The sequence below is a fragment of the Drosophila erecta genome, unplaced genomic scaffold, assembly GCF_003286155.1.
Source record: "Drosophila erecta strain 14021-0224.00,06,07 unplaced genomic scaffold, DereRS2 tig00000000-arrow-pilon, whole genome shotgun sequence".
NCBI lineage: Eukaryota > Metazoa > Arthropoda > Insecta > Diptera > Drosophilidae > Drosophila > Drosophila erecta.
The window spans coordinates 11,762,843-11,775,551 of record NW_020825194.1 but is presented as its reverse complement, the minus strand read 5'-3'; the positions used below and the strand labels follow the sequence as shown (position 1 = coordinate 11,775,551).

General features: G+C 46.1%; 4 protein-coding genes across 6 annotated transcripts; 2 read left to right on the top strand and 2 right to left on the bottom strand.

The window, feature by feature from the left end:
* Window positions 1-145: 145 nt before the first annotated feature.
* LOC6552451 lies at window positions 146-1,496 on the bottom strand. Its single transcript, XM_001980833.3, has 2 exons — window positions 1,157-1,496; window positions 146-1,097 (listed from the first exon to the last, which is right to left on the bottom strand). The coding sequence occupies exons 1-2, from the start codon at window positions 1,321-1,323 to the stop codon at window positions 542-544; spliced, it is 723 nt and encodes a 240-aa protein (XP_001980869.1). The 5' UTR covers window positions 1,324-1,496; the 3' UTR covers window positions 146-541.
* Window positions 1,497-1,702: 206 nt separating this feature from the next.
* LOC6552453 (bifunctional methylenetetrahydrofolate dehydrogenase/cyclohydrolase, mitochondrial) lies at window positions 1,703-9,862 on the top strand. 3 transcript variants are annotated; one of them, XM_015154529.2, is made up of 3 exons: window positions 1,703-1,916; window positions 8,705-9,492; window positions 9,575-9,862. In XM_015154529.2, the coding sequence occupies exons 1-3, from the start codon at window positions 1,903-1,905 to the stop codon at window positions 9,700-9,702; spliced, it is 930 nt and encodes a 309-aa protein (XP_015010015.1). In that variant the 5' UTR covers window positions 1,703-1,902; the 3' UTR covers window positions 9,703-9,862. The 3 variants fall into 3 exon arrangements, with proteins under 3 accessions (XP_015010015.1, XP_001980871.1, XP_026838045.1); XM_001980835.3 differs by lacking the exon at window positions 1,703-1,916 and adding an exon at window positions 3,011-3,134; XM_026982244.1 differs by lacking the exon at window positions 1,703-1,916 and adding an exon at window positions 3,224-3,859.
* Window positions 4,264-8,303, top strand: LOC6552452 (nuclear factor NF-kappa-B p110 subunit). Its single transcript, XM_001980834.3, has 2 exons — window positions 4,264-5,758; window positions 6,097-8,303. Exons 1-2 carry the CDS (start codon window positions 4,853-4,855, stop codon window positions 8,074-8,076), a joined length of 2,886 nt encoding a protein of 961 aa, XP_001980870.1. The 5' UTR covers window positions 4,264-4,852; the 3' UTR covers window positions 8,077-8,303.
* Window positions 9,863-10,015: 153 nt separating the features above from the next.
* LOC6552454 (parafibromin) lies at window positions 10,016-12,690 on the bottom strand. Its single transcript, XM_026982243.1, has 5 exons — window positions 12,284-12,690; window positions 11,078-12,221; window positions 10,754-10,916; window positions 10,547-10,688; window positions 10,016-10,478 (listed from the first exon to the last, which is right to left on the bottom strand). The coding sequence occupies exons 1-5, from the start codon at window positions 12,412-12,414 to the stop codon at window positions 10,442-10,444; spliced, it is 1,617 nt and encodes a 538-aa protein (XP_026838044.1). The 5' UTR covers window positions 12,415-12,690; the 3' UTR covers window positions 10,016-10,441.
* Between the last annotated feature and the right edge of the window lie 19 nt (window positions 12,691-12,709).

The window sequence follows — 12,709 nt, the reverse complement described above, 5'->3', positions numbered from 1 at the left end:
TGTCTATATAATATTTTATTGCATATGTTATGTGTATTAAAAAACAATATCATACTCAGTTATGTTTACAGAGTTTTATTCAAGACCATTGCAAAAATTGCTTTGTTCTAATTCTAGTAATCAGCAAATAAAATCAACTCTAAAACACAATATAAAGTATATTTTAATCAATAAGGTAGATTCAGCTCGTCGATCCCCTGTACTGCAGTCTCCTTCTAGAGACATACATTTGTGTTTTAAGTAGTGCTTATAAATTGATGTAAAAAGTATAATGAATTAGTTACTTGCTCGTAGAATAACTCTTCTTAAGCCAGGTGTTCGTTTGACGTCCGCCGTTGAGTCTCTCAAGTCATCTATCTTGCTTTAAATAACGAATATTCCGGAACATTCCCGATTGAATCACATACATCTTTCTATTTTCAATAGTAATACAAAATAAGGAGGCGGAGTATTCTTGCATGCTATCAACTGGGTTCTTACGGTTACGGATATACAAATCTACACGTTTATACTTATGCTTTAGGTTTTTATATGGCTATCGCTACAGGTCTTCGTCCATGTGCTCCTGCTCAGACTTGTTAAGGTTCACGCTGCACGTGTTGTTGTTCTCGAAGAACTCCAGATCGTCGTCGTAGTCATCCAACTCCTGGACCGCCGGTGCGCCAGCCATGGGTGCTACGATTTGTGGCGACACAATCTTCGTTCCAGGCATCGGCATCTGTAGGGGCGATGGCTGCCAAGGCACCAAGGCGGTGCAGGGACGTGGTATGGATTTTATCAGCCACTCCGGTGGTATTACAGGTGGTGCAGAACCGGGACCCGTTCCCGGCTTAAGGCCATCACAAATCACGATGCGATTGGCATTGCGCAGTTTCTGCTCCAGTTCCATGGCGGCCATTTGATAGGCGGGATTGGGATGGTGGGTCTTCCCAGTGCTGGTGGACGGTATATCATCCGTGGCCAATCCGCCCGTAACGCTGGCCACGCTGTTGTTGTTGCTGACAACGGCCGAGGCGGATACATTGATCTTTGGATCAAGCGATAGACCGCTAAAATGCTGGGTGATCCTCTCCTCGGTTATAAGCATTTTGGGTGGTCTGCAATGCGTTCTATGGTTAGTATATGATGGGGATGTTGTATGAAGGATATAGCTTACAGCACTGCCGGTGCCGGCTGCTCGGATTTTCGCTTGTGCTGCCATTTTACCAGGTCATTCTCCACCGGATTGCCAAAGGTGCTGCAGCTCCCGAATCCGAACTCCATGATTCCGTCCGGAGGAGGCGCATTAAAGGGGAAGGACTTCCGCTTGCTCTGGGGCTTCATCGCCAGTCTGTGGGCATCAGAGATGCGGCTGCGTTGGCAATAGTTATGCAAAGGAATGGTGTTCAAAATTGCAATGGTGATTCGATTTGCGACTTCTTGTTTTCCTTTTCACTGCGGTGTGCCCAGACGGCGTTGGTTTAAATATACCAAACAAGTTGCACCTCCACTTGCACCGCTTGATCCCACACTTAGAAATTAAACGTTGGGTTTACAAAAAGTTCAAGATTATTAAATTTAATTGTGCGTATGCAACCGCTTATTCGTTTTATTTTAGTTTATTGAGGAATCCGCGATTTCGCTACCCAAGAAATATTTATTGCTAAGGCCCATTTCGAATTTTCGAACTCAAAAGGTACTAAAAAATACCCGTTTTAAGAGGCATAAAATGGGCTGCGACCCGTTTCATTTAAATATTCACATGCGATAAGTGCAAAAGAAAGTTCTATTTAGAATCCTCTGAAACAAAAAGTGTAACAATATTTAACAATTTTAAAAGAGTATACGCTGATAGGGCATTAAATTATATACAACATATTAAACAATTTAACTTACTAAAAGAACATTTAAACTACGTTCAAAATGCGATTCACAAGGTGAGTTTTTGAACTCTATTAACCATTAAACATGGTATATAAATTATGCCATGTGCTTCTCCCAAATATGTATATTATGATTACTGAAGGACAATGTTTACCAAAATATTCCTATTTTGAAAATTCGAACAATACTTCAAGCTTTAGAATATCATTAACAATGTATTCCCAAAAATTCTCTGTCGCACGTCCTTGCAACGCAAATATTTAGCAGGCAGCAGGTCGAAAACAAAGCAAAGAAAAATGCTCGGGGAAAAATTCTACTCTTAAATTAAACAAGGTTGTTATAGCATGCTAATGATTCAACACTCCTATTGGGCACCCATTGGGCAGTCCACTCGCACTTTCCTCGGCTTATCTCTTTTCGAAAATAACATGTTTTTCAACCCAAAACGGGAGCAATCTTCGTCCGCGAACAACATTGTTAATGACGCCTGCATTGTTTTTCCTCCCTGGCTAAAAACAAAAATCGCCAGTTACCAGGCGTTTGTGCATCAATTCCATAACTTATGGAATAGGTAATGGGCGATCGGGCGATCAGGGTGCTGAATTCAAAGGCTTATCAGTGGGAGACGTTGGTGGCCCCCCTGTGGAGCAAATTGTCGTCACCGGCCAATGGAATCTCATGTCATCTTTCAATCTCCGAGTGCAGCAATCGGAAATCAAATTTCGTCATCCGCCGCGTCGAAGAAAAACAATCTATTGGAAAACAACTCGTGTCGGAAATTTTACAACAGCACATATTCCAAACCGTACAACTGATTATAAGAACAACGTAAGGTGTTTCCACGAGCTTACGATTTTTATGAATAAATACAAAGCGAACTTTTCTATATTTATTTTTATTGAGAAATAAAATGTGTTCAGAACAATGCATATTTTGAGCAAATTTTCGCCATTGTTACAGTAGCCAAATTCCCAATACGGATTTTTATACAATATCCGCTCTTTATTTTCGATATTTCTGGATAAAAACTTGTATCGGTAAGTGTTAAAAGCTCTTCTCGCAACCAAAAACTTCTAAGTCGCGCTCTCTCGCTCACGAAATGTAGTGCGCTGGAGCGAAAAGCTTTTATCCACAATATACACGTGCCGGGCCCATTAAAAGATCGGTTTTATTCTATACAGTCCATCGGGATCCGACAATCAGTGCAGTTCGAATTTTCCAGCAGGAAAATTTCGCCATTTCTCCAGGCCAACAAAGGAAGTCACAAAAAGGTATGCTGCTAGTCTAAATGGTCTCATTTAAGCCCACAAAAATTGGAAATTGTCATTACATATAATTGACCTCCGAGGAAATTTGAATAGTCCTTCTAAAGGTCACGTGTGATCTAAGGAGCAAATAGGCAAGCCAGAAAAAGAGTTTTCCTCTGTCCGCCTAAAAGTGCATTTAGGACTAATAAATACGAGCCTGCCTAATATAGCCTGCCTATTTATAACACGAGTCTAGACCCAGACTAGTGATTGGAAAGTCAAGACCCCGATTTGTTTATGTTTTCCCTGCTAATTGATTATCAAAATAAACAAAACTCATCGCCAACTGATAAGGTGAAAAAGCACTAACACACACACACACCTGGCATGGCAACATGAGGAAGAGAGGAACGCGAAGGGAACAGGTTGATTAACTCATAAAGAAGTGCAACGGGATCGAACACACATACATAAATTGGAAATTGCAGCCTGGCAACAGATTGCTGATTGAGTGGGATTGTGTGTGCGTCCAGTAAGAGTGGAAACTGACTGAATCGCAAATTACATACATACATGTACATACATATGTAGTTCAGTGACGCATGCTTAGTGTTTTTATCATTTCGCAAAAGTGTTTTGGGATACAAAAACATTCCGGTGTTTGAATTTTTCCAAACAATGTTACGACGTTCTATAAGATCCATTGCGGTCCTGGCTTCCCGGAATTATGCCGGAAAGTCTTTCTTCAGGTGTGTATGCTTACAAGAAAGTGAAACGGGTCCAAAATAAAACGTGATATCAAACGAAAAAAAACAAAGCGTGCGCTAGAGATGTGTGCGTGACGTAAGTGCATTACAGAAGAAGTCAATGAAAGCTACATATATGTATCTGTATATAAAATGTATTCTTTATATTCTAAAGAATCTTCCAATACCCTCAATCGGTACTTGTGTATAGAGGCGTTATATACATATTTATATTATTAAATATCCTAATATTTTTATATTTATATAAATTTTATATTATTATTATTAGTATTACTCTATAGTATAGCATATTATAAGAAAGCAGAATAGGAGGAGCAAACTATCGCGCACTCTCCCAGCCCTAGTTAAGGTGCTGCCACCCAACTTGATTACCTGACGGTGGCAGCTCTGCCTTGTTTTTATTTTAGTATGCGTGCGGTGTGTTGAAATTATGTATTCAAATCGGAGCCGTACTTTCCGTGAAAAGCTGAACCAAAAGCTCAACGCAGATTGCTTAAACCTGTTATCAGGGCAGCGAGCATTTTGCTCGCGACTCGTGAGCGTTATTACTTGTGTTCGCCAAGTGCTTTGCTCATTTTCGTTCCAGCAGTGGCGCACTAAAGTTCCCGATTTGCCTCGACGATATTCCATGCATTTGCACATACATATGTATTAGTTGGCTAGAATACATATAAACAGTGTGTGGTTTCGTTGTGTAAACAACGCCCGCGAATCCAGAATTGTAGTGTTTATAGTATAGCCGATCAAAAAAATCACACTGAGTGGTGCGCCTGAAAAACCCGTGCGTCATCGCGACGTGGCCGCCGCAGATATTTTCCCATCCGTCGAACATCGGGGAAGTACCTAAAACGAATGGTCAGCCATCGGTGAAGCTCGTTTCGATCATTAGCGTTCCGATCGGCGAAGGCAGCGGTACACTTTAGAGTTGTTAAGACGCAATTAATCAGAAATATCGGATAGATACGGACTACAAACATGAATCAGTACTTCGACCTGGACAAGGGTAAAAATGTGCAGTTTATGAACGATGCATCCAGCACCAGTGGCTATAGCAGCGGTAACTCCCCCAACTCCACCACCCAATCCTTGTCGCCAGCCCACTCCCCGGAAACCATGGCCCTGCAAACGGATTTCGCCAATCTCAATTTGCCCGGCGGCAATTCACCACACCAACCGCCAATGGCGAACTCACCATACCAGCATCAGCTGTTGAACAACGGCGGAATTTGCCAATTGGATGCTACCAATTTAATCAACTCCGCTGGCGTTGGTGTCGGCGTTGCTAATGTCACCAGTTTTGGCAACATGTATATGGATCACCAGTACTTTGTGTCCGCTCCAACCCCTGTACCACCGGCCCAGCACTTTGGATACCATCAAAATGGCCTGGCATCTGGTGGCGATATCAAACACGTGCCGCAGCTGCGAATCGTGGAGCAACCGGTGGAGAAGTTCCGTTTTCGCTATAAGAGCGAGATGCATGGAACACATGGATCGCTTAATGGCGCCAACTCGAAGCGGACTCCCAAAACCTTCCCGGAGGTCACACTGTGCAACTACGATGGATCCGCCGTCATCCGGTGCAGTTTGTTCCAAACCAACTTGGACAGCCCACATTCCCATCAGCTGGTCGTGCGCAAGGATGATCGGGATGTGTGCGATCCGCATGATTTGCACGTGTCCAAGGAGCGTGGCTATGTGGCCCAGTTTATCAATATGGGCATCATACACACCGCCAAGAAGTTCATAAAAGAAGAGCTGTTCAAGAAGAAGCAGGATCGCCTGGTCTTTCAGATGAATCGCCGCGAGTTGTCCACCAAACAGATCCAGGAGCTGCATCAGGAGACGGAACGTGAGGGCAAGGACATGAACTTGAACCAGGTGGGTAAAAAAGGGTGAAACAATACTGTGTTGCTTGCTCCAATGAAGTGTATGTGTTTACATATATTATTCACACGTTTAATAGCTCACTTTAGGCTGCTTAATTCATTTAATTATAGGTTTCATTTGACACCTTTTAGTCTCTTTGGCCAAAGTATCTATTCGTTTTGCTACATGTGTTTTTCACAAGCTATTATCATACAGTTCTTGAATTGAAAGAATTTCCTTAGTAAAATAACTGAGCAAATTAACTGAGCATCGAAGCAATCAACATACTGAAAAGCAAACAACCCACCAAAAAAGTAATACAGTGACTAATAATTATGCGCCCATTTTAGGTGCGGCTCTGCTTCGAGGCATTCAAAATAGAGGACAACGGCGCATGGGTGCCCCTTGCACCGCCTGTGTACAGCAATGCGATCAATAACCGCAAGTCAGCACAAACTGGAGAGCTGCGCATCGTCCGCCTGAGCAAGCCCACTGGCGGAGTGATGGGCAACGATGAGCTTATACTACTGGTGGAAAAGGTCAGCAAGAAGAACATCAAGGTGCGGTTCTTCGAGGAGGATGAGGACGGAGAAACCGTGTGGGAGGCATACGCAAAGTTCCGCGAATCGGATGTACACCACCAATATGCCATCGTGTGCCAGACACCTGCGTACAAAGATAAGGATGTGGACTGCGAGGTCAACGTGTATATTGAGCTCATTCGTCCCTCCGACGATGAGCGCTCATTCCCGGCGCTGCCCTTCCGCTACAAGCCACGGAACGTGATTGTGTCCAGGAAACGCCGTCGTACCTGCTCCTCGGCGAACAGCAGCAGTTCGGGAACTCTCAGCTCCAATAACTCGCTGGATCTGCCCAAAACGCTGGGCTTGGCGCAGCCTGCAAATGGCTTGATAAACCTTTCGCAGCATGATCAGACTATAAGTCAGGAGTTCGGACGCGATACGCATCTGGATGATTTGATCGGTTCCGAATCTTTCCGCAAACTTATCGAGAACAACACTTCTGATCTCGAGAAGATGTGCCAGATAGACATGGGAGTGTTGCAGAACGATGGCCATGGACGGGCGGAAGTGGCATCGGCTCGAAATCTTACCAATGAATACTTGAACAACATATTCAAAATCTTCGATCAGGACCGCCGAACGCCGATGGTAAACTCGCACCTCCAAGTGGAGAAGTTGTTTAAGGAGCATGCTCTGAACAACAATAATGACACGCTCTTGCACGAGGTGATCAGCCACAAAAAGGACAACCTGAAGCAGGCCATCAAGACGATACAGGTGATGAACTACTTCAAGCTAAAGGACCTGGTCAACGGAGCCTTGAATGCGGATGGTGATAGTGCCCTGCATGTGGCGTGCCAGCAAGACCGAGCGCACTACATTCGCCCTTTGCTGGGTATAGGCTGCAGTCCAAATCAGAAAAATCTAGCGGGAAACACCCCGCTGCATTTGGCAGTCAAGGAGGAGCACATGAATTGCGTGGAAAGCTTCCTTAATGGAATGCCAACCATACAATTGGACCTCTCGGTGACGAACGACGACGGTTTGACGCCTTTGCACATGGCCATACGGCAGAACAAGTACGATGTGGCCAAGAAATTGATCAGCCATGATCGGAGCTCGATTAGCGTGGCCAACACAATGGATGGTAATAATGCTCTGCACATGGCCGTTCTGGAGCAAAGTGTGGAGCTGTTGGTGCTCATTTTGGATGCTCAAAATCAAAACCTTACCGATATCCTGCAGGCACGAAATGCAGCCGGTTACACACCCTTAGAATTGGCCAAGTACAAGGCGAATAACCGGGTGGTGCAGCTGCTGGAGAATGTGTATCCGGAGAAGGGGGAACAGGCCATGACCTGGATTCCACGTAAGGTCAAAGAGGAGATCGATTCATCGTCGGACGAAAGCAGCGATGCTGGTCAGCTGGAAATCAAGTCCGAGCAAATGGACATAAAGATGGAGGATGAGGATTCGCTGGAGTTGGACCTAAGCAGTAGTCGAAAACAGGAAGTGGATCCGGACTTGCTAAACAAAATGTGGTTTCTGCTCAAAGACGAATTCATTTACGACCAGCTCTGTTCGCTGCTGAATAAGTCTTTAGGTTCCGATCCCCAAAAGCCGAAATGGAAGCACCTAGCCTGCCAGTCTGATCTCAAGCAGTTCACCTTTTTATGGCTGGGTGCGGACGACCTGTTGAATCACTTTAAAGAAAAAGGCGCCAGTGCGGAGTTCGCCACATTTGTTGGTGCCCTGCAGACAGTCGATCCCCAGGCTTATGCTCTACTGAATCGAGACATACGTTAGGCTTCGGGTTAACCCATCCTCTCTCAGAGATGATACCACTTGATTATGTATTGAATGTTGATCAATAAAGTACCTTAGACTTACAACTACTCATATAAAAACACGCCTCTTATGGAATGAAAAATTATTGAACTTGGATTCTTCAGATTTCTTACCTCTGTCGCAAGTTTCATTTTCAAATCAGCTGAACATACATAAGTATAAGCATTTATTTATTTACTTTGAACATTCCCAGGAAAATTAAATATTCATCAGAATAGATCTATAAGCAATGGTAACTTGCTTCCTTAAACAATTACAATCGGTGCGATGCATGAGATCACGCAGAACGTAGCCATAAAAAAAGTACATTTTGAAAGGGGGAACCACATAGAATTTTTCCACTGCCGCTCGCGCGCTTCACTTGGTAAACAAGTGGGTGACTCACACGCTACCCTTATGCGTCCAAGTGTGTGATCTGGGGGAATTACTGTAGCGCAACCGCAGTGACTGCCGGGGATTCACCAGGGAGCCTTATCAGTGGGCGACATTCCCGGTTTATGTGGATTAATGTGGATTCAGGAATATGGCTTTGACTAAAATATTACATTCTAATCTCATCCAATTCAATAATATGCTCCCATTCCAGCAACATGGCTCAAATCATCGATGGCAAGGCCATAGCCCAGGAGGTGCGCACCCAGCTAGCGCAAGAGCTGAAGGGAATGGAGGCTGCTGGGTATCCTAAGCCCCATCTCACGGCCATCATTGTGGGCGAGGACCCGGCTAGCGAGAAGTACGTGGCTAACAAGATGGTCGCCTGCCGCGAGGTGGGCATCTCCAGTGAGACAAAGAGATTGCCCGCGTCCACCACCCAGGAAGAGCTGCTGCAACTGATTGGCGATCTGAACAAGGATCCACAGGTCTCGGGGATACTGGTGCAGCTGCCTGTTCCCGCGCACATCAACGAGCGCATCATCTGCAATGCCGTCCATGTGGACAAGGATGTGGATGGCTTCAATGAGGTCAACATCGGACGTACGGCCCTGGACATGGACGCCAATATTCCGGCCACGCCGCTGGGAGTCAAGCGACTGTTGGAGCACACGAAAATCGAGACCTTTGGACGTAATGCCGTGGTGGTGGGACGCTCCAAAAATGTCAGCCTCCCGATGGCCATCCTGCTGCACGCGGATGGCAAGTATGCCACCAAGGCAATGGATGCCACGGTGACCATCTGCCACAGGTACACACCGCCCAAGGAACTGGCCCGCCATTGCCGGCAGGCGGATATCATTGTGGTCGCTGTGGGCAAGCCGGGTCTAATCACCAAGGATATGGTGAAGCCCGGAGCATGTGTCATCGACGTGGGCATCAACCGCATCAAGGACGAGAGCACCGGCAATTTTAAGATAGTCGGAGACGTGGACTTCGATGGTGAGTTGCTGATCCTTTAGATCATTAACGACGGATAAGATTGATTCATTTTGTAATCTTCTTGTCTCTTCTCATTTCACAGAAGTGCGCCAGGTCGCCGGCCACATCACACCGGTTCCCGGCGGCGTTGGCCCCATGACGGTGGCCATGCTGATGCACAACACTCTAAAGGCGGCTAGGAAGCAGTTCGACGACCGCAAGTCATCATGAAGATTCGCCAAGAAATGCCACAGAGTAGTTCGTGCTATAGTATTTTTATTTAATCGCTAACCTATATAAGAAAGTAAAGTTACTAACCACAAGCTAACGTGACAATTGTACACTACATACAAACGTATTTCGCAATATAAACAGAGATAATGAAGTCTTACTACTATGGCGTAGTATCGTTTGTTTGGCGACTTCAACGGCGGGTGGTATGAAGGAGTTCTTATCGTCCTAAATATAACCTTTGAAAAGGTTAAATAATTGTAGGTAATCCTACAATTAATCCCTGATGACTGCCAAATAAATGCCAATTATGTTACCTTCTTGTTGCATAACCGAAACAAAATGGCATGTAACTGTTTATTATCACTAAAAATACAAATTACTTGGTTTCGGATTCGTGTGTTTTATAGTTTACATTGTACAAGTCGAACGAAAAACTCTTTATCTTAACCACTAATTGCCTATTTGGGCTTATTTGCACCATCGCAGGCCTGCGACTTCTAATGCGGTTGCCAAAAGCGAGAGAGTCCTGAACAGGGTCTAATCGGGAATTTGGATTGGCCAAACGACCCAGATTGGGCTTGGTCTTTCCTACGGAAGTTGGACGCACTCTGTAACATACTTGCGGCGATTTTTGCAAAGTTACAGACTGTATATAATAATGGTAACTACTTCGGAGTGGGATTGGAAACTGTGCAGGTGTCGTTATTCAGCAGAACGTTTAAGTGTGCGGTGAGGGTTAGAACCGCAGATCGGGCTTGTACTTGGCCATATATCTAAAAATATTACATTTTAATTGTTTTGCAATGGGACAATAGTGGAATGTAACAATGTAGGCACTTACTTGTCCAAAGTTTCCCAAAATTTGCTGAGCACAGCCCGATCCAGATGTCGCTTGTTTTGCGAGAGTCGCAGCAGCGTTACCGACCAGCGCTCCACGTTCGAGTCCAGTTTCAACTCGCTAAAGCACAAATGAAAAGCGCAAACTGCGGTGGGGAGAAAAGGTAAACATAGTGAATCAAATTCGAGAGCTTGGAAGGATTTTACTGACTCTTTGAGAATATCTCGACGGGATTGCCGTCCCAAGGCCAGCCCTTGAACTGCCACTGGGGTCCCATAACGAAGACGGCCACCACCCGTTGCCAGTCCTGTTGCGAAAGCTTGATGGGATTGTCTATCACCCGGTAAGACACAGTCTGATTGTTGCGTTTTCGCTATTTGGTGGGAATGTAAGAGAAAATAAATTAGCATTGGTGTATTCCACTCTGCTCTTTAATAGTTTAATTGGAAATTGAATACATCTTCGGAAACAAGTGCCATAACACCTTTTGGTATATAAACCATTTGGAAGAGAATTCGTCACACTAAATCGCACCTGTAACAGCACTTCGCTGTCGCGCTGGCAGCCCTGCAGCTTTTTCTCCGCGGTGGACATGAAGCGCAGCTCCTGCAGGATATCCTTCACGTTGAGCATGGTAATGAGGCTTGTGTTGGCAGACGGTATGATGATAATGGGGGTGCGAGAGGGTCGCTTCGATGGACCATTGGCGGGCAGTTGCCGAGCTTGCGCCGCAGGTAGCAATTCCTTGGGCCGAGCGGCGGCTGCTCCTGGTATTCCACCCGGTGCTCCCGGTAGGTTATTAGCCTGCGCCTTACGCTGAGCCAGGGAGCCCTCCGTCACGGATTTCAGCGACATACCGTGGTATGTTCCGAGCGTGTCGATCTTAAAGCCCTCGGTCTCCTCCTTTTGCCGATTGAAGCGCTCCTGATCGTAACGATTGTATTGCGATAACTGCGGCTGTGGCTTGGCTATTCGCGCCGGCTCCGGCATCTTGATGGGATTGGGCACCTGTGGACGATTGCGTCCCTCCTCGCGTGCCTTGATGCCCTGCAGCATGGCGAAGATGTTCTTGGCAAAGAGCTTGCCCGTGCTTTGCAAAATCGAGGTTCGCGTGCGCCACTGTCGCTCCCTGCTGATAATGTCCTTCGTGGAGTCCACATCATAGTCCAGGATGGCACGCAAATCAGTGCCCATGGTCTCGTCATTGTCCGTCCTTTTGATTGTCGTTCGCTTGTTAGCCAGACGCTTTGCCTTGATGGCGGCGATCTTCTCCACGGACATCGTCTCGGACAGCGACTTAATGTTGTCCATATTGACAGCGGTCTCCTTCTGGTTGACGTCCCATCGGGCGGCCAGTTGCTCGCGCACCTTCTGCACTTGGGTCTCCTCAAAGCGCGCCTTCTTGGCAGCCACCTCAACGCTGGAAGGTTCACCTTCGGCGGCCCGTTTCACCTGGGTGGGGATCTCCAACGGGGCACTCTTGTCGATGCTGGCACATGTTGGCGTCTCCCCATTTAGATAGGCCAAAAGCTCTTTACGATCCGGCCGATTCACAGCGGGTATGTCCTCGGCGGCGCACTGTCGCACGTAGACCGAGTGCTGCAGCATCACATTCTTGAGCAGGTACAGCAGGCACTCCAGCGTGTAGTACTCACGTGGAGCGCCCTTCTTGCCGGAGCTAAGCGAAGGGAGAAAGTGGTTACTGCTGGTAGACCAGAAGATCGTCGTGACCCCACTTACCCATATTTGAGATAGTTGGTCTTCACGCTTTTCGGCCAGGAGAACTCGCCGAAGATAATCTGGCTGTCGCGCTCGACAATCTCCTTTTTGTTTATGTTGTACTGCCGCAGCAGACTGAGCGGATCGGCCATCTTCCTGCCGGTTTTCCCTGTGTCCTTGGGGGGGTGGTTGGTGGGGCACTGGTCGGCCCGCGGCTGCTACGCACTTAGTAATCTCCGAAAGATATATAAACACCTTCGATTCTCGCTTTTTATGGCATATTTTTCGCGTAGATTTTTGCCAGAGGTTGCGTGGAGTGTGACCCTGGCGAGGTGAACCAAAATACCAAGAAATCGCTTGTCGTGTGGTATATATCGGCGTAGTTCCGCTTTTTGAAAATATCGCATAAATTCACGGCTTTTCGTATCCTGTGATTTTTTACCAATA